The sequence below is a fragment of the Capricornis sumatraensis genome, chromosome 20 (assembly GCF_032405125.1).
Source record: "Capricornis sumatraensis isolate serow.1 chromosome 20, serow.2, whole genome shotgun sequence".
NCBI classification, from domain to species: Eukaryota; Metazoa; Chordata; class Mammalia; order Artiodactyla; family Bovidae; genus Capricornis; species Capricornis sumatraensis.
Window position 1 is genome coordinate 66,535,516 of NC_091088.1, and position 21,048 is coordinate 66,556,563.

Genomic DNA, 21,048 nt, shown 5'->3' on the forward strand with positions numbered 1-21,048 from the left:
ACCTCACTTCTCTTTAAAAAGCCTTTCCAGTAACTTTGAAGTATGTGAGAAGATTTCTTTGGGTTTGAAGAAACCAAAGCTCAGAGATGGAGACCTTGTCCCAAGTGTCCTTTTACCACCTGCCCCTCATTGCTCCACTGCTACATGGAATTGGACTCCTAGGGCCAAGGGCGGGTGGACCTTGCTGATGGCTTCGTGTCTTTTTTCCTCAGCAGATCACAGCTCCTCAACTCCATCCAGGATGCGGTGTCAGGATCTCCACCAGTTTTGTCAGAAGCTGGTCCGCAGGCGGCTCCTGGAGCCCACTGAGGATTCTGAGAGTCCCACGGCTCCTCTGAACACCCTGAAGCTGGTGGCCTTCGGTGTGGCCAGCACCCTGGGGGCCGGCGTGTACATCCTGGTGGGAGAAGTGGCCATGTTCATCGCTGGACCAGCGATCGTCATCTCCTTCTTGGTGGCCGCTGTGTCTTCTGTGTTGTCTGGGCTCTGCTATGCCGAGTTTGGGACACGGGTCTCGTGGACTGGTTCTGCGTATCTCTACAGCTACATCAGCGTGGGAGAACTATGGGCTTTCGTCACTGCCTGGAACCTCATCCTGTCCTATGTCGTTGGTGAGGGGATGGGTGGGGGGTAGGTGTGGGGCTGAAGTTCAGGAGACCAGGAGTGGGAGTTTGGGGTCTTTGGTCATGCATGAGAACTGTGTCATCCACTCCATGAGGGAAGGAGGGAAATAATGTCGGGAAAAGTCCACAACTTCATTCTTCTCAGCTCTCCCCTGCTTTCCTTAAATGATGGACCAAGAACCCAGAGGAAAGGGCACTGTAGGGAGTGGGTGAGAAGGAGGCATGGCCCACAGGCTTATCCCCTCACCATACTGAAGTCTCTGCTTAGCGGTTGCCTTCATAGAGTTTCCATTAGCATTTGAACTAAAATTTTAATCCTCATCACCCAGACAACTTGCTCCCACTTCTCTCTTTTCTTGCATAACTTTGATCTCTCACTGACATTAAATAGTTAACCTATTTTAGAATTATCTGGGTCTATTTTCCCCACCCCATGAAAAGAAGCTCTCTGAGATTTGGTATTTTCTTTGTATTTTTTCCCCAACATACATGACTTTGTGTATTTGTTGTTGTTCCATCACTAAATTGTGTCCAACTCTTTGCAACCCCATGGGCTACAGCACGCCAGGCTCCTCTGTCCTCCACTATGTCGTGGAGTTTGCTCAAACTCATCTCATCCTCTGCCGCCCCCTTCTCCTTTCATCTTCAATCTTTCCCATGTTGGACACCGTCTGACCTGGGGGGCTCCTCTTTGGGCATCATAACTGTTTGCCTTTTCATGCTGTCCATGGGGTCCTCCTAACAAGAATACTGGAGTGGGTTGCCATTTCCTTCTCCAGGGCCCATGTTTTGTCAGAATTCTTCACTGTGACCTGTCCATCTTGAGTGGTCTTGCATGGCATGGCTCATAGTTTTATTGAGCTATGCTCGCCCTTCACCACGACAATGCTGTGATCCACAAAGTGGTCTTGGTGTATAGGGGGGGGTCCAATTTATATTTATCAATGAATGTTCCTTCTTATTCTGCTTCAGGCTCGGGCAGCGTGGCCAGGGCCTGGAGCATCGCCTTCGGCAGCCTGACTGGGAACCACATCTTTCAGGCCTTAGAGGGAACTTTCTCTCCATATATGCCCTACTATCTGGCCAAGTATCCAGACTTTGTCGCCCTGTCCCTGGTGCTGTTGCTCACGGGTGAGACAGGGATCCAAGTTAGGGTGGGAAGACTGGGATGTGGGATGGCAGGGGAACTAGGGTGGGAAAGGCGTGAGGTGGCAGAACTGTGGGAACTAGAAATTAGGGTCTGGTTAATGAAAGACAGACTTCCCTGGTGGCTCAGAGGGTAAAGAGTCTGCCTGCAATGCACGAGACCTGGGTTCAATCCCTGGGTCAGGAAGATCCCCTGAGAAAGAAATGGCAACCCCCTCCAGTACTCTTGCCTGGAAATTCCCATGAACAGAGACTGCTAGACTACAGTCCATGGGATCACAAAGAGTCAGACACGACTGAGCGACTTCACCCCTTAACAAAAGACAGGAAGTCAAGATGTAGACCGTTGTTTCCCACCCTCAACATTACTGACCTTCCAGGCAGAAACAGCCTTTGGTTTTGGGGGCACTGCAGGATTTTCTTCATCAGTCACTGTCAGGTGTGTAGCATCTTTGGACTTCATTCACTAAACACCTGTGACTCATATTTCCCAAATTGTGACAATTGGGATGTCTCCAGACATTACCAAACGTCCCTTGGGGACCCAAATCACCCCCAGCTGAGAATCATTTAGTTAGAGTGACAAATTTCTTCCTCTGTACTGAGACTTTTTTCAAACGGGAGGAAATTAACATAGTATAAAATTAGCCATTTTATTATTTTTCCTTAGCCTTATTGATATATAATTGACATACAACATTATGTAAACTGAAGGTGAACATCATGATGATTTGATAGTTGTGTATATTATGTGACTGGAGTAGGAAATGGCAACCCACTCCAGTAATCTTGCCTGGAAAATTCCATGGACAGAGGAGCCTGGCAGGCTACAGTCCATGGAGTCTCAAAGGGTCAGAGCAACTGAGCCCATATTATATAATGGCCACAGTAAGAAACTAACCATGTTAAAGTGTGCAATTCAGTGGTACTTACGGCATTCAAATCTGTATGCAGGTCAGGAAGCAACAGTTAGAACTGGACATGGAACAACAGACTGGTTCCAAATAGGAAAAGGAGTACGTCAAGGCTGTATATTGTCACCCTGCTTATTTAACTTATATGCAGAGTACATCATGAGAAACGCTGGACTGGAAGAAACACAAGCTGGAATCCAGATTGCCGGGAGAAATATCAATAACCTCAGATATGCAGATGACACCACCCTTATGGCAGAAAGTGAAGAGGAACTAAAAAGCCTCTTGATGAAAGTGAAAGAGGAGAGTGAAAAAGTTGGCTTAAAGCTCAACATTCAGAAAACGAAGATCATGGCATCTGGTCCCATTACTTCATGGGAAATAGATGGGGAAACAGTAGAAATAGTGTCTGAGTTTATTTTTTGGGGGCTCCAAAATCACTGCAGATGGTGACTGCAGCCATGAAATTAAAAGACGTTTACTCCTTGGAAGAAAAGTTATGACCAATATAGATAGTATATTCAAAAGCAGACACATTACTTTGCCAACTAAGGTCTGTCTAGTCAAGGCTATGGTTTTTCCTGTGGCCATGTATGGATGTGAGAGTTGGACTGTGAAGAAGGCTGAGCGTCGAAGAATTGATGCTTTTGAACTGTAGTGTTGGAGAAGACTCTTGAGAGTCCCTAGGACTACAAGGAGATCCAACCCGTCCATTCTGAAGGAGATCAACCCTGGGATTTCTTTGGAAGGAATGATGCTAAAGCGGAAACTCCAGTACTTTGGCCAGCTCATGCGAAGAGTTGACTCATTGTAAAAGACTCTGATGCTGGGAGGGATTGGGGGCAGGAGGAGAAGGGGACGACCCAGGATGAGATGGCTGTATGGCATCATGGACTCGATGGACGTGAGTCTGAGTGAACTCTGGGAGTTGGTGATGGACAGCGAGGCCTGGAGTGCTGCAATTCATGGGGTCACAAAGAATCAGACGTGACTGAGTGACTGAACTGAACTGAACTGAACTGAACTATGGCATTCAAGACATATAACCATCACTTGCATCTAGCTTCAAATATTTTCATCACAGCAAAAGAAAACCCACTACCCACTGAGCAAAGACAAACTGTTCATCTTAATCTCCCAGCCCCCTAACCCCTGGCAACTACTAGTCTGCTTTCTGTGTCTGTGGATTTGATTTGGTTATCTTGGAATGTCTCATATTCCATCTTTCCCACAGGAGTACTGGTTCTGGGGGCTCGTGAGTCAGCCCTGGTTGGAAAAATATCCACAGGCATCAACCTTTTGGTTCTCAGCTTCATCATCCTCTCTGGCTTCATTAAGGGAGACCTACACAACTGGAAGCTCACAGAACAGGACTACACATTGAACACATCTGAATCTGGTGACATCTATAGGTCAGGAGGGTGCTCCTGGTCCTTGTCATGCTTGTTGGGGCTGGTGCAGAGCTGGGAATCTGGCAGGGACTAAAGAGACCTGGGCTGGTGGATCTGGATAATGAGGTCCTGGAGCCCAGGGCTTGTGGTATTAACTGTGAAGTCCGGCAGAGATGACTGAACGCACCTCCCTCATGGTCTTTCTTGCTTCTTCTCTCACTGTAGCTTGGGCCCTCTGGGTTCTGGAGGGTTTGTGCCCTTCTACTATGATGGAATTCTCCATGGAGCAGCTCTATGTTTCTACTCGTTTGTGGGTTTTGATGACATTGTCACTAAAGGTAACAGTGTTTTGTGTGTCCCATCAGGGGATTGGGCTGCCCTTGGGCATAGGCGTTGATAGAAGATTTTTAAAAGCTTTTGAAAGTTTAGAGGAAAGTGGATTTTGTGCTGTGCCATCAGTGTTTTCCTAATCCGAGGTGTTTACCAACCCTGCAGGGGAAGAAGCCCCAAATCCTCATCGCTCCATCCCCATCAGCATCATGAGCACGGTCTTCATCTGCTTTTTGGCGTATTTTGGTGTCTCAGCGACTCTCACCCTCATGGTGCCCTACTACCAGATTCAGCCTGACAGCCCCTTTCCACAGGCTTTCGTCCATGTTGGGTGGGGCCCTGCCAGATATGTCGTGGCTGTTGGCATCCTCTGTTTTCTTTTATACAGGTCAGTGTCAAGGCCTTCTCTCCATGAACTGTCAGATGCTCAGGTGTTTCAGCCCTTGGGATTGAGAGACAAGAGGGGAAGACCCCTTACCAGGTAGACTAGGGAGCCAGAGCCCTGGTCTCTCCTGCTTAACATCCCCACCGTCCCTTCCAGACTGCAGAGCTCCTTGTTCCCCGTGCCTCAGGTGATCCAGGAAATGGCAGAGGACGGGCTCCTTTTCCGAGGACTTTCTCGGATCCATGCCCGCACGAAGACCCCCATCATGGCCACCGTGTCCTCTGGAATTCTCGCAGGTGAGCCTCAGAACCCACTCCTCCTTTTATCCCTTTCCTTATCTGGATATGTCCAGTGGTTTCTCACTGCTGTCCCCCACCTCATTCGTGCCCTCATCCTAGGGATCATGGCGTTGCTCTTTGAGTTCAGTAATCTGGTGGACCTCATGTCGATTGGACACCTGCTGGTTTACTCCTTGGTGGCGTTTTTTGTCCTTGTCCTCAGGTGAGACTCCACTGCACCATGACTGGGGCTCTTACATTCCTAAAGACTAAATGGCCGTTCGTCCTCTTCAGGTTTTGTTTTTTTTTTTTAATTGGAGGCTAATAACTTTACAATACTGGAGTGTTTTTTGCCATACATTGACATACATCAGCCATAGGTTTACACGTGTTCCCCATCCTGAACCCCCCTCCCACCTCCCTCTGCATCCCATCCCTCTGGGTCATCCCAGTGCACCAGCCCTGAGCACAGTGTCTCATGCATCAAACCTGGACTGGGGATCTGTTTCACATATTATAATATACATGTTTCAATGCTATTCTCTCAGATCATCCCACCCTCGCCTTCTCCCACAGAGTCCAAAAGACTGTTCTATATATCTGTGTCTCTTTTGCTGTCTTGCGTATAGGGTAATCGTTACCATGTTTCTAAATTCCATATATATGCATTAGTATACTGTATTGGTGTTTTTTTTTCTGGCTTACTTCACTCTGTATAATAGGCTCCACCTTCATCCACCTCATTAGAACTGATTCAAATGTATTCTTTTTAACGGCTGAGTAATATTCCATTGTGTATATGTACCACAGCTTTCTTATCCATTTGTCTGCTGTTGGACATCTAGGTTGCTTCCATGTCCTGGCTATTATAAACAGTGCTGATGAACATTGGGGTACAGGTGTCTCTTTCAATTCTGGTTTCCTTGGTGTGTATGTCCAGCAGTGGGATTGCTGGGTCATATGGCAGTTCTATTTCCAGTGTTTTAAAGGATCTCCACACCGTTCTCCATAGTGGCTGCACTAATTTGCATTCCCACAAACAATGTAAGAGGATTCCCTTTTATCCACACCCTCTCCAGCATTTATTGTTTGTAGATTTTTGGATAGCAGCCATTCAGACTGGTGTGAGATGGTACCTCATTGTGGTTTTGATTTGAATTTCTCTGATAATGAGTCATCTTGAGCATCTTTTCTTGTGTTAGCCACCTCTATGTCTTTGGAGAAATGACTGCTTAATTCTTTGGCCCACTTTTTGATTGGGTCGTTTATTTTTCTGGAACTGAGCTGCAGGAGCTGCTTGTATATTTTTAAGGTTAATTCTTTGTCAGTTGTTTTGTTCGCTATTCTTTTCCCCCATTCTGAAGGCTGTCTTTTCAGATTGCTCATGGTTTCCTTTGTTGTGAAAAGCTTTTCAGTTTGATTAGGTCCCATTTGTTTATCTTTGCTTTTATTTCCATTACTCTGGGAGGTGGGTCATAGAGGATCCTGCTGTGTTTATGTCAGAGAGTGTTTTGCCTATGTTTTCCTCTAGGAGTTTTATAGTTTCTGGTCTTACATTTAGATCTTTAATCCATTTTGAGTTTATTTTTGTGCATGGTGTTAGAAAGCGTTCTAGTTTCATTCTTTTACAAGTAGTTGACCAGTTTTCCCAGAACCACTTGTTAAAAAGATTGTCTTTTCTCCATTGTATATTCTTGCCTCTTTTGTCAAAGATAAGGTGTCCATAGGTGTGTGGATTTATCTCTCAGCTTTCTATTTTGTTCCATTGATCTATATTTCTTTGTGCCAGTACCATACTGCCTTGATGACTGTAGCTTTGTAGTAGAGCCTGAAGTCAGGCAAGTTGATTTCTCCAGTTCCATTCTTCTTTCTGAGGATTGCTTTGGCTTTTCAAGGTTTTTTGTATTTCCATAAAAATTGTGAAATTATTTTTTCTAGTTCTGTGAAAAATACTGTTGGTAGCTTGATAGGGATTGCATTGAATGTGTAGACTGCTTTGGGTAGTATACTCATTTTCACTATATTGATTCTTTCAATCCATGAACATGGTATATTTCTCCATCTATTTGTGTCCTCTTTGATTTGTTTCATCACTATTTTATACTTTTCTATGTATAGGTCTTTTTTTTATTTTTAGGTAGATATATTCCTAAATGTTTTATTCTTTTTGTTGCAATGGTGAATGGAATTGTTTCCTTAATTTCTTTTTCTGTTTTCTCATTGTTAGTGTATAGGAATGCAAGGATTTTTGTGTGTTGATTTTTTATCCTGTAACTTTACTATATTCATTGATTAGCTCTAGCAATTTTCTGGTGGAGTCTTTAGGGTTTTCTATGTAGAGGATCATGTCATTTGCAAGCAATGAGAGTTTTACTTCTTGTTTTCCAATCTGGATTCCTTTTATTTCTTTTTCTGCTCTGATTGCCGTGACCAAAACTTCCAAAACTATGTTGAATAGTAGTGGTGAGACTGGGCACCCTTGCCTTGTTTCTGACTTTAGGGGAAATGCTTTCAATTTTTCCCCATTGAGGATAAGGTTTGCTGTGGGTTTGTCACATATAGCTTTTATTATGTTGAGGTATGTTCCTTCTATGCCTATTTTCTGGAGAGTTTTTATCATAAATGGATGTTGAATTTTGTCAAAGGCTTTCTCTGCTTCTATGGAGAGAATCATATGTTTTTATCTTTCAATTTGTTAATGTGGTGTATTACATTGATTAATTTGTGGTTATTAAAGAATCCTTGCATCCCTGGGATAAAGCCCACTTGGTCATGATGTGTGATCTTTTTAATGTGTTGTTGGATCCTGTTTGCTAGCATTTTGTTAAGGATTTTTGCATCTATGTTCATCAGTGATATTGGCCTGTAGTTTTGTCTTTTTTTGTGGCATCTTTGTCAGGTTTTGATATTAGGGTGTTGGTGGCCTCATAGAATGACTTTGGCAGTTGACCTTCCTGTGCACTTTTCTGGGAGAGTTTGAGTAGGATAGGTGTTAGCTCTTTAAATTTTTGGTCAAATTCAGCTGTGAAGCTGTCTGGTCCTGGGCTTTTGTGTGCTGGAAGATATCTGATTACAGTTTTGATTTCTGTGCTTGTGATGGGTCTGTTAAGACTTTCTATTTCTTCCTGGTTCAGTTTTGGAAAGTTGTACTTTTCTAAGAATTTTCCCATTTCTTCCAAGCTGTCCATTTTATTGGCATATAGTTGCTGATAGTAGTCTCTTATTATCTTTTGTATTTCTGTGTTGTCTGCTGTGATTTCTCCATTTTCATTTCTAATTGTGTTGATTTGATTCTTCTCCCTTTGTTTTTTGATGAGTCTGGCTAATGTTTTGTCAATGTTATTTATCTTCTCAAAGAAGCAGCTTTTATCTTTGTTGATTTTTGCTATCGTCTCTTTTGTTTCTTTTTCATTTCTTTCTTCCCTAATTTTTATGATTCCTTTCCTTCTACTAACCCTGGAGTTCTTCATTTCTTCCTTTTCTAGTTGTTTTAGGTGGAGAGTTAGGTTATTTATTTGACTTTTTTCTTGTGTCTTGAGGTGAGCGTGTATTGCTATGAACCCTCCCCTTAGCACTGCTTTTACAGTGTCCCATAGGTTTGGGGTTGTTGTGTTTTCATTTTCATTCATTTCTATGCATATTTTTATTCCTTTTTTTATTTTTTCTATGATTTGTTGGTTATTCAGAAGCGAATTGTTTAGCCTCTATATGTTGGAATTAAAAAAAATTTTTTTTTTTCCTGTATTTGACATCTAATCTTACTGCATTGTGGTCAGAAAAGATGCTTACAATGATTTCAGTTTTTTTGAATTTACCAAGGCTAGATTTATGGCCCAGGATGTGATCTATCCTCAAGAAGGTTCCATGTGCACTTGAGAAAAGGGTGAAATTCCTTGTTTGGGGGTGAAATGTCCTATAGATATCAATTAGGCCTAACTAGTCCATTGTGTCATTTAAAGTTTGTGTTTCCTTGTTAATTTTCTGTTTAGTTGATCTATCCATAGATGTGAGTGGGGTATTAAGGTCTCCCACTATTATTGTGTTACTGTTAATTTCCCCTTTCATACTTGTTAGCATTTGCCTTACATATTGTGGTGCTCCTGTGTTGGATCCATACATATTTATAATTGTTACATCTTCTTCTTGGATTGACCCTTTGATCATTATGTAGTGTCCTTCTTTGTCTCTTTTCACAGCCCTTGTTTTGAAGTCTGTTTTATCTGATATGAATATTGCTGCTCCTGCTTTTTTTTGTTTGTTTGTTTTGTTTTCCATTTACATGAAATATCTTTTTCCAGCTCTTCACTTTCAGTCTGTATGTGTCCCTTGTTTTTAGGTGGGTCGACAGGGAGGCCTGGCGTGCTGCGATTCATGGGGTCGCAAAGAGTCAGACACGACTGAGCGACTGAACTGGACTGACATTGTAGATAGCATATATAGGTGTCTTCTTTATGTATCCATTCAGCCAGTCTTTGTCTTTTGGTTTGGACATTCAACCCATTTACATTTAAGGTAATTATTGAGAAGTATGATCCTGTTGCCATTTACTTTGTCATCTGGGTTTGAGTCTATAAACCGTTTCTGTGTTTCCTGCCTAGAGAAGATCCTTTAGAATTTGTTGAAGAGCTGGTTTGGTGGTGCTGAATTTCTCAGCTTTTGCTTGTTTGTAAAGCTTTTGATTTCTCCTTCATATTTGAATGAGATCCTTGCTGGGTACAGTCATCTGGGTTGTAGGTTTTTCTCTTTCATCAGTTTAAGTATGTCCTTCAGGCCATTCCTCTCTGGCCTGAAGAGTTTCTATTGAAAGATCAGCTGTTATTCTTATGAGAATCCCCTTGTGTGTTATTTGTTGTTTTTCCCTTGCTGCTTTTAATATTTATTTTTTGTGTTTGATCTCTGTTAATTTGATTAATATGTATCTTGGGGTGTTTTGCTTTGGGTTTATCCTGTTTGGGACTCTCTGGGTTTTTTGGAGTTGGGTCACTATTTCTCCATTTTAGGGAGGTTTTCAACTATTATCTCTTTAAGTATTTTCTCATGGCCTTTCTTTTTGCCTTCCACTTCTGGGACTCCTATGATTCGAATGTTGGAGAGTTTCACATTGTCCCAGAGGTCCCTGAGGTTGTCCTCATTTCTTTTAATTGTTTTTTCCCTCTGTGCTTCATTTATTTCTACCATTCTATCTTCTTCTACCTCACTTATCCTATCTTCTGCCCCCATTAGACTACTGTTGGTTCCCTCCAGAGTGTTTTTGATCTCATTTATTGCATTATTTGTAATTGATTGACTCTTTTTCATTTCTTCTAGGTCCTTGTTAAACATCTCTTGCATCTTCTCAATCCTTGTCTCCAGGCTGTTTATCTGTAACTCCATTTTGTTTTCAAGATTTTGGTTCATTTTTACTATCACTTTTCTGAATTCTTTTTCAGGTAGACTCCCTATCTCCTCTTTTTTTTTTTTTTTTTGGTTTGGTTGTCTTTTATCATGTTCCTTTACCTGCTGAGTATTTCTCTGCCTTTTCATCTTATTTAGGTTGCTGTGTTTGGGGTGGCCTTTCTGTATTCTGGCAGTTTGTGGTTCCTCTTTATTGTGGAGGTTCCTCCCTGTGGGTGGGGTTGGACGAGCAGCTTGTCAAGGTTTCCTGGTTAGGGAAGTTGTGTCAGTGTTCTGGTGGATGGAGTTGGATTTCTTCTCTCTGGAGTGTAATGAAGTGTCCAGTAGTGAGTTTTGAGATGTCTGTGAGTTTGGTGTGACTTTGGGCAGCCTGTATACTGAAGCTCAGGGCTATGTTCCCACGTTGCTGGAGAATATACGTGGTATGTCTTGTTCTGGAACTTATTGGCTCGTGGGTGGTGCTTGGTTTCAGTGTAGGTATGGAGGCCTTTGGATGATCTCTTATCAATGAATGTTCCCTGGAGTCAGGAGTTCTCTGGTGTTCTCAGGTTTTGGGCTTAAGTCTCCCACCTCTGGTTTTCAGTCTTCTTCTTACAATAGCCTCAAGACTTCTCCATCCATACAGCACTGATGATAAAACTTCTAGGTTAATGGTGAAAACATTCTCCACAGTGAGGGACACCCAGAGAGGTTCACAGAGTTACATGGAGAAGAGAAGAGGGAGGAGGGAGATAGAGGTGACCAGGAGGAGAAGAGGGGGAATCAAAAGGGGAGAGAGCAAGCTATCCAGTAAACAATTCCCTATGTGCTCTTCACAGTCTGGAACCCTCAGAGAGGTTCATGGAGTTACATAGAGAAGAGGAGAGGAAGGAAGGAAATAGAGGTGAGCAGGAGGAGAAAGGGGTAGAATCAAAAGGAGAGAGATAGATCTAGGCTGTATTCTGTTCCCTAAGTGTTCTCAACAGCCTGGAACACACACAGAGATTTACAGAGTTGGGTTGAGAAGAGAAGGGGGAGAGAGGAGATAGAGGTGACCTGGGGGAGAAAAAAGAGAGTCAAAAGGGGGAGAGAGTAATCAAGCCAGTAATCACACTCCTAAGTAAAAATGGGTACTGAAGATTGGATTCTTAAATGGACAAAATTGATAACAAATACCGTAAAGCAAAGATAAAAAAAAATCTAGAGTCGAGGTTAGACTCTCAAAAATACAATATCATTTTAAAAAATCACAAAATGTATAAGAAATATATATGAAGTTTGCTTTAAAAATAGGGTCTTTTTTGCAATGTAATAGTACTTTATGAAAATGAAAATTAAAGGAGTAATAGAGGAATTTTAAAAAAAGGAAAAAAATTAATTAAAAAAATGATAGTAAAAATATATCTAGGAGTTTCTCTGGAGCTGTTGTGGGCAGTGTGGGGTCAGTTCAGTTTCAGATAGTTCCTTGTTCCAGCTTATATTTCTCAAGATCTATAGGCCCCTTCCAATGTAGTCGGTGTTAACGACAGGGATTTTAATCTGTTGCACCTGTCACTTCCAAAACGGTTCCCTGTGTTTATTTGGCTTCTTCTGTTTGCAGGTCTCTTCAGTGTCTAATTTCCGACCTGACACAAGGGGGCGAAGGTGGTCTCTTGTTTAGGCTCACTTGTTCAGTGGTGCTGTGGGGAGGGAGAACACTGCAAACAAATATCACAGGCGTGTGTGGGGAGTGCTCACAGTGTCTCAGCCACACAGGGTTTGCCCCTGCTCACGGCGTGTGTGCTTTCCCAGTCTACACTGCTCGGGCTTCAGGTTGCCCTGCAGGGAGCGGGCCCTGGGTTCCATGCACTTCCCAGGTCTAAGCTGCTCATGTTCAGGTTCTTGGGTACTCCACAAAAGCACAGACTTGGTTGGGCCTGTGTTTTGTGCCCTTCCTTGATCCGAGCAGCTCAGGAGACCAGGTGCTTGGCGAGCGCACTCTCCTAAGGTGTGGTGCGACTTATCACTTCCCTGGTCGCAGCCGCTTGGTTTCTGGGGCATGCCTGTCTCCGGTGTGTGGTGTGTCTTTTCTGAGGAGCTGATCTCTGGCTGCGACCCTGCCGGGGGATGTTAACCTCCGACAATCTCAGGAAGTCTTGGTTAGAAACTGGAAGCCTGTTTGCAGCTTGGTAGGGGATGCCCTCTCTGGGGCCGAGATTGCCCCTTTCCAGCTCTGGCTGCCCTCCACCAGCCTCCAGCTGGAGATGGCCGGTCCGCAGCCAGCTCGCTCTCCTCTGGTATTTGCTCAGTCCTTTGTTCTGTGAGCAGGCCGGCAGTGCCTTAGGTTTGGGCTTTTCGCAGAATAGTTCTCTCTCTCTCTCTCTTTATTTCCCTCTCTCTCTCTCTTTATTTCCCTCTCTCTCTCTAGCTATCCCACCGTTTAGGTTTCTGTCTCACGTTAGCTCCCTCAGATTGCCCTAAAGCTTCAGGCCCAGTCCTTACCTTAAGCAATGCAGCCTGCTCCTCCACATTCAGCCCCTGCTTGCTGGTGGCAGAGGAAAGCATTTGGGATACTTCTCAGCTGGGAGTAGCTGTTAGGGATGTAACTTGGGTTTTATTTATTTTTCCTCCTGGTTTTGTTGCCCTCTGAGATTCCAAAACTCCCCACAGACCCACCGGTGAGAGGGTTTCCTGGTGTTTGGAAACTTCTCTTTTAAGAATCCCTTCCCGGGAAGGATCTCTGTGCCTGGATAAGGAAACGGCAACCCACTCCAGTATTCTTGCCTGGAGAATCCCATGGATGGAGGAGCTTAGTGGGCTACAGTCCACGGGTTGCAAAGAGTCGGATAGGACTGAGTGACTTCACTTTCACTTTCCCTTTCCCGGGATGGATCTCTGTCCCTAACTATTTTGTCTCTCTTTTTATCTTTTATATTTTGTCCTACCTCCTTTTGAAGACAATGGGCTGCTTTTCTGGGTGGCTGATGTCCTCTGCCAACATTCAGAATTTGTTTTGTGGAGTTTTCTCAGCGTTCAAATGTTCTTTCGATGGATTTGTGGTGGAGAAAGTGGTCTCCCCATCCTATTCCTCTGCCATCTTTGCCTAACCCCCCCCCACCCCCCATCTGCCACCTCCTTCAGCCTTCTAAAGTCCTGCTCTGCTTAAGGCAGGAAAGTGGTGCATTAGGATATCTGTTTTTGAATGAGTAGGGACTGCTGTTAATATTCCTATAATATCTCTAATTCAGGTACCAGCCAGCCTGGAATTTAAGCAAGAATGATAAAACAGATGACAAAATTCAGATGAAGCCTCTAGTCAAGGAAAATCCTTTGGACTCTGAACCTGAAGCAGGAAGCTCAAAGACTCTCAAGGTTCTGTGGTTGCCTATCAGCAGCATCCCCACCCAGAAATCTGCCCAGATTGTCTATGGATGTGCCTTCCTGCTTGGTGAGCACTAGGATGTCTCTTTGGTCATATTTTGAAACTGACAGGATGGAGTGAGAGTGTGTATTTTGTCAGTGGAGGAGTCTTGCAGATATGATGGCCCTTCCTGATACTGGTGGTTTCAGGGAGGGACGTGACCAGAGGTCCTGATGTCTTTGTCTTCTGGGTCCAGCCTGTTCTCCTCCTCTTTGACACTTGCAGTTCTCCTGCTGATTATCCTGAGCCTGATCCTGGCCCAGTGGCCCAGCCAGGTGTTCTCTGGAGACCCCGTGCTCACAACAGTGGCTGTGCTGCTGCTGCTGCTCATCACTGGGGTCATGGCCATCATCTGGAGGCAGCCCCAGGACCCCTCTCCTCTTCCATTCAGGGTAAGTGAGCTGATGTGTCCAAAGTGTCTACCTGGTGTGAATGAAGTCTGTGTCCTTTGAGAGCAAAATATCCTTTCCTGGACAGAGAATGAGGGAAGCTACTGAAACCAATGGACTCTTCCCTGATCCACCCTCAGGGCTTTGCATACATAATCTCAGTAGGCACTGAATGCACAGCCCGAGGAGGACAGGATCCTCCCACTCACGTGGGGTAGGGTCCCCTTTCAGACATCTGGGCTGTGTTCAGGGATGAGCTGCCTCTGCCCACAGGTCCCTGCTCTGCCTGTCCTCCCACTGGTCAGCATCTTCGTGAACGTTTACCTGATGATGCAGACGACCTCTGGGACCTGGGCCCTGTTTGGCGTCTGGAATGCCATTGGTAAGTTGCTTTCTGGGATAAAGAGGTTTCTCGAATGACAGCACCCAACATCTTCCTACTATTTCTCCCCACACTGTATCAGATGCCATAGAAGGTCTACTGGGCATTTGGAAGTGAGGAGAGCACCTACGTTTCCTTCTCATCGTCTCATCTCCCTTCTAGGGTTTCTCATATACTTTGGATATGGGATCCGACACAGCCTGGCAGGGAACAATCATCAACAGCCACCAGCCACCAGCCTCCACCTCCCAGACTCTTGACAAAAACATCCCTGGTGCTGAGTCATCTTAACCACAGGACGTAGATGCTGCATGGATACCTCCATGCCCTGGCGGATCTGCTGGTGCAAGGGACACTGTGAGCCTCGATGGAGTGTGAAGGTGGAGGCATCTAAAGCCCTGTATTTCTTGCTTGTGGAGAAAGTGACTGGACTGTTGTGCAATTTTCGGTAAACTTTTAAAAGCATACTATACATACTTATAAGCGCATGCTTCAGAAGTGTGCAGCAAGATGAATTTTCACAAAGTACCACAATGTAAGCAGCAATGAGAGGAAGAAATAAATTATTATGGGCACATTAGAAGCACCTTCTTGTACTTATTTCTAACAAGAACACAGAGACTGCCCGATTGGAAGGAAACTCAGGTGAGGACAAATTATGTGAAGAGTTATACTCCAGGGACTTCCCTAGCAGTCCAGTGGCTAAGACTCCACGCTCGCAGTGCAGCGGGCATGGGCTCGACCCCTGGTTGGGGAACAAAACCCTGCATGCCCAATGGTGTAGCCAAAAAAATTTGGTTTAAAATGACTGGCTTTCCTCCCGTAGCTTCCCCTTATTAAAATGCAGGTGGACCACATGGGCAAGAGAATCTCTGGTTGCAGGTAGGTCACTTGAGCAAGACAGTGTCCTGGAGAAAATAGGAAGTCAGCAGGCTTGCAGCAATGGAAAAATGACAGTAACTTCCTGCCTTAACGATTAACTGAGATTGTTTCCCTTTAAGATGGTCATGGCTGAGCAGAACTGTCATGGATACAAGTCCATCTTTCCTCAGATCACTGGCTTCTCTGAATAAAGCATCTTTCTGCTTAATGAAAGCTTGCCCCATGGTTTATTGTCTGTTGAGCAGCAAGTGGCTGAATCTGCATTTGGTTAGAAATCTAACTCCGGGTGCAGAATAGCCAATGGGTCCATATGGGTCACCATGTCTCTGAGTTAATATGCTCAAGGTGAATCTTCTATCTTTAGGAGCAAAGAGTGAAAGTGGTTATTTATAGTTAGGATGGCCTAATGCTGGAGCTTGGGCTGTTGCATATTTTAAAGCATTTATACCTTTATGACTTTTGTCATTTGTTCAGTGGGTCTGGTTGGGTAGACTTTATTAAGGCACAGAGAGATTGGACAATGTGGAAAAAACTAGGTACCAAATTCCTGTAAAATTGTGTTGTGTTGTTGATGTTCAATTGCCAAGTCATGTCAGCCTCTTTGCAACCTCATGGACTGCAGCATGTCAGGCTTCCCTGTCCTTCACTATCTCCTGGAGTTTGTTCAAACTCATGTCCACTTAGTCGGAAACCCCCTGAGAGATTTCCTTATTCTGAGAATTGAAAAAGTCAGGGTTCTCTCAATTCTTTCAGAATCAGTCAGTAAGCCTGTCTTAGTGATGTGTGTGTTTACAAAGTCAGGTCTCACCCTTTGTGACCCCATGGACTGTAGCCTGCCAGGCTCCCTTGTCCATGGGATTTTCCAGGCAAGAATACTGGAGTGGGTTGCCTTTTTCTCTTCCAGGGAATCTTCCCATCCCAGGGATCAAACTGGTGTCTTCTGCTTGGCAGGCAGATTCTTTACCAGTGAGCCACCTGGGAAGCCCTTGAGAAGGGATTTAATCATCCTTATCCTCAAAATAGATGTTCTTTACCCCAGGGGTTAAAGTAGTGAGCTGTGAGGGTTGGACAATGCAGTCTTGCTTCACACAAAGTTCAGGCTGAACCATGGATAAGCCAAATTGACCTCCCCTCAATATTTGAACATTTTCTCCATCCATCACCAACAGATAAAAATCTTAGAACCCCATGATGCAGCAATTCTACTTTTGATGATATACCCAGAAGAACTGAAAACACACTCTGGAAGAGATATTTGTACACCCATGTTCACAGCAGAGTTATTTGCAATAACTAAAGCACGAGAGCAATCCATGTGCCCACTGACTGAGAAATAGATGAACTGACGTGGCAAGCACAAATAATAGAGTATTCTTCATCATTACAAAGGAAGGGGATCCTAACACATACTGCAACATGAAGGAACCTCATGAACTCATTCTTCTAAGTGAAATAAACCTGACAGGAAAGGACAAATATTCTGTGATCCCATTTAAATGGAGTATCTGGAGTGGTCAGATTCATCAACACAGAGAGGAGAAGGGTAATTTCCCAGAATTGGTGAAGGAGAAATAGCTCAGCTGGAATTCCATCACCTCTACCAGCTTTGTTCGTAGTGATGACTCCTAAGGCCCACTTCACTTCACTTCCAGGATGTCTGGCTCTAGGTGAGTGATCACACCGTCGTGGTTATCTGGGTCATTATGATCTTTTTTGTACAGTTCTTCTGTGTATTTTTGTCACCTCTTCGTAATATCTTCTGCTTCTGTTAGGTCCATACTGTTTCTGTCCTTTATTGTGCCCACCCATTTTTGCATGAAATGTTCCCTTGGTATCTCTAGTTTTCTTGGAGAGATCTCTAGTCTTTCCCATTCTATTGTTTTCCTCTATTTCTTTGCATTGATCACTTAGGAAGGCTTTCTAATCGCTCCTTGCTATTCTTTGGAACTCTGCATTCAGATGGATATTATCTTTCCTTTTCTCCTTTTCTAAGTTATTTCTAAGGCCTCCTCAGACAACAATTTTGCCTTTTTGCATTTCCTTTTTTTGGGGATAGTCTTATTCACGACTGTGAAAGTGCTGCACTTAGTATGCCAGCAAATTTGGAAAACTCAGCAATGACCACAGGATAGGAAAAGATAAATTTTCATTCCAATATCAAAGAAAGGCATTTCCAAGGAATGTTCAAGCTACCGCATAATTACACTCATACACACGCTAGCAAAGTAACGCTCTAAATTCTCCAAGCTAGGCTTCAAAGGTACCTGAAACGAGAACTTCCAGATGCTGAAGCTGGGAATCTGGGGGTTGAAGAGATCTCGGGCTTCTCTGGTGGCTCAGACAGTAAAGAATCCACCTGCAATGCAGGAGCTGCTGCTGCTGCTAAGTTGCTTCAGTCGTGTCTGACTCTGTGCAACCCCCTAGACGGCAGCCCACCAGGGTCCCCGTCCCTGATATTCTCCAGGCAAGAACACTGGAGTGGGTTGCCATTTCCTTCTCCAATGCATGGAAGTGAAAAGTGAAAGTGAAGTTGCTCAGTTGTGTCCGACTCTTAGCGATCCCATGGACTGCAGCCCACCAGGCTCCTCCATCCATGTGATTTTCCAGGCAAGAGTATTGGAGTGGGATGCCATTGCCTTCTCCAGCAATGCAGGAAACCAAGGTTCAATTCCTGGGTCTTCCTGATCCCCTGGAGAAGGGAATGGCTCCCCACTCTAGTATTCTTGCCTGGAATATCCCATGCAAAGAGAAGCCTGTTGGGCTACAGTCCATGAGTTTGAAGTTGGACACAACTGAGAAACTAACCTACAGAGACCTGGCCTAATGTATCCAGGAGGAAGGGCTCTTGGGGCCCAGGACTTGTCATAGTAAGGGAGGAGTCCAGTATACCTGGCTGAACACACCTTACCCACGTTCTTTCTTGCTTCTTCTCTCATGATAGCTTCGACCCTCTGGGTTCTGGAGGGTTTGTGCCTTTTGGCTTTGATGGGATTCTCCGAGGAGCAGCTTTATGTTTCTACATGTTTATTGGTTTTTATTCCATTGTCACTAAGGTAACACGGTCACTGTGTTTCCCATCCAGGGTGTGAGCACGGATTGGGCTGACATGTCCATAGGGGTTTCTTTTGGAAGTCAACAGGAAAGGGGATTTTGTGCTTTCACTCTGATGTGTTTCCTGACCCAGTATTTCCTCTAATCCTGCAGGGGAAAAAGCCCCAAATCCTCAGCAGTCCATCCCCATCAGCATCGTGGTCTCAGTCTTGATCTGCTTTGTGGTGTATTTTGGTGTCTCAGCAGCTCTCACCCTCATGGTGCCCTACTACCAAATTCACCCTGACAGCCCCATTCTACAGGCTTTTCTCCATGTTGGGTGGGGCCCTGCCAGATATGTCGTGGCTGTTGGCATCCTCTGTGCTCTTTCATCCAGGTCAGTGTCTTGGTTTTCTCCTCATTGACTGTCAGATGCTCGGGTATCCCAGCCCTTGGGATTGAGAGACAAGAGAGAAAGACACCTTACCCCATGTAGACGAGGGAGCCGATGCCATGGTCTCTCCTCCTTCTGCACATTCTCACCCCTCTCTGTTTTCTTTTCCAGACTCCTGAACACTGATTCGCCATGTCTTGGTTGATCTATACAATGGCAGAGGACGGGCTCCTTTTCCGATTTCTTGCCCAAGTCAACGCCTGTACATGTACCCACATCAGGGTCATCATGATTTCTGGAAACCTTGCAGGTAGATAAACAAAACCACTCCCTTTGGATTATGTTCCTTGGCTTGCATGTTTCCAGCTGCTTCTCACTCCATCCCCCCACCTTGTTCATGTCCTCCCTCTAGGGGTCTTGGTGCTACTCTTCCATTTCAGTGATTTGATGGATCTCATGTCACTTCGGTCCCGTTTGCTAACTTGGTGGTCGATTTTTCTGTCCTTGTGCTCAGGGGAGACTCCACTCCACCCTGACTGGGGGTCTTTGACTTGTGGGGGTTGATGGGGGCTAATCCTCTCTGCCTTCATGCTGCCTTCTAGATATTCTCCTCTGCTTTTGTGAAAAAAGAGATGGATTCGGCTGTGTGATGTTGGGTGAGAAGGGATTGCTGTTCATGTTGCCATCATACCTCTAATTCAGGTATCACTCAGACCAGAATTAAAGCAAGAACCAAAAAACAGAGGAAGAAACTGAGATGGAGCTTGTAGTCAAAGAAAGGTCTTTGGACTCTGTACTTGAAGCCAGCACCTTAAGTATTCTAAAGAGTCTGTGGTTCCTTCCCAGCACCATCCCCACCTGGAAATCTGGCCAGATTGTCTATGGATGTGCCTTCCTGCTTGGTGAGCAGTGGGACTTCTCTTTGGTGGTATTCTGAAATTTCCAGGATGGGTAGGAGTGTATATTTGTCAGTTGAGGTGTCTTGGAGATATGATGGCCCTTCCTAATGTGGGCAGCCTGGGGAGGGGTGTGACCCGAGGTCCTGACATCTTTGGCTTCTGGGTCCAGCCTGTTCTCCTCCACCTTGACCCTTGCAGTTCTCCTGCTGACCATCCTGAGCCTGATCCTGGCCCAGAGGCCCAGCCAGGTGTTCTCTGGAGACCCCGTGCTCACAACAGTGGCAGTGCTGCTGCTGCTGCTCATCACTGGGGTCACGGCCATCATCTCGAGGCAGCCCCAGGACCCCACTGCTCTTCACTTCAAGGTAGGTGACCTCATGCCCTAAAGTGTCCTCCTTGAGTGAAGGAGGTCTGCGTGCTTTAGGTCTAAGCTTCCTTTGCTGGAGCAGGGAGGAAGGGGAGTTGCTGAAACCTATGGACCCTTCCCTGATCCACACTCAGTGCTTTACATACACGATCTAAGTAGGCACTGAACACACAGCCTGAACTGCTCTGAACTTGTCCCTCCCACATGGGATAGGGTCTCCCTTTCAGATGTCTAGGGTGTGTTCAGGGATGACCTGACTCTGCCCACAGGTCCCTACTCTGCCTTTCCTCCCACTGGTGAGCATCTTTGTGAACGTTTACCTGATGGTGTGCATGAGCACTTGGACCTGGGTCCTATTTGGCATCTGGATGGGGATTGGTAAGTGACTTTCTGGAGTTAAGAGGCCTCTTGGGTGACTGAACCCAGTCCTCTTCCTACCACCTCTCCCCTAAACTGTGGCAGCTGCCATAATAGGAGGCCTATTGGGTATTTATAAGTGAGGAGAGCGCCTGCTTTTACTTCTCGCTGTCTCATTTCCCTACTAGGATTTACCATATACTTGGTACATGGGATCCGATACAACATGCAGGAGAACACTGAGCAACACACCAGCCTCCACTTCCCAAATGCTGGACAAAAACATCGCTGGTGCTGAGTCATCTTAACCACAGGAGAGAGATGCTGTGTGGAATCCCTCCATGCCCTGGAGGATCTGTTGGTTCGAAGGGCATTGTGAGCCTCTATGGACTGTGAAGGCAGAACGCATTTACAGCCGTGTATTTATTGCTAGTGGACAAAGTGACTTTAATGCTGCAAATGCTGAAGGAAACATTTGAAAGCATAATACACATCCAGAAAAGAGGAT

General features: G+C 44.9%; 1 protein-coding gene across 1 annotated transcript; it reads left to right on the forward strand.

The window, feature by feature from the left end:
- Positions 1-241: 241 nt before the first annotated feature.
- Positions 242-14,921, forward strand: LOC138095888 (cationic amino acid transporter 3-like). Its single transcript, XM_068991831.1, has 11 exons — positions 242-611; positions 1,596-1,754; positions 3,918-4,095; positions 4,300-4,412; positions 4,570-4,792; positions 4,946-5,085; positions 5,188-5,290; positions 13,668-13,867; positions 14,066-14,232; positions 14,503-14,611; positions 14,774-14,921. Exons 1-11 carry the CDS (start codon positions 242-244, stop codon positions 14,869-14,871), a joined length of 1,860 nt encoding a protein of 619 aa, XP_068847932.1. The 3' UTR covers positions 14,872-14,921.
- Positions 14,922-21,048: the final 6,127 nt, after the last annotated feature.

What these genes read in the sequence shown, in the direction of transcription:
- LOC138095888 (XM_068991831.1), top strand. Translation starts at nt 242, where the DNA reads ATGCGGTGTCAGGATCTCCACCAGTTTTGTCAGAAGCTGGTCCGCAGG. An exon ending in CCTGGTGCTGTTGCTCACGG is followed by an intron (nt 1,755 to 3,917) that starts GTGAGACAGGGA and finishes TCTTTCCCACAG; the next exon opens with GAGTACTGGTTCTGGGGGCT. An exon ending in TGGCGTCTGGAATGCCATTG is followed by an intron (nt 14,612 to 14,773) that starts GTAAGTTGCTTT and finishes TCTCCCTTCTAG; the next exon opens with GGTTTCTCATATACTTTGGA.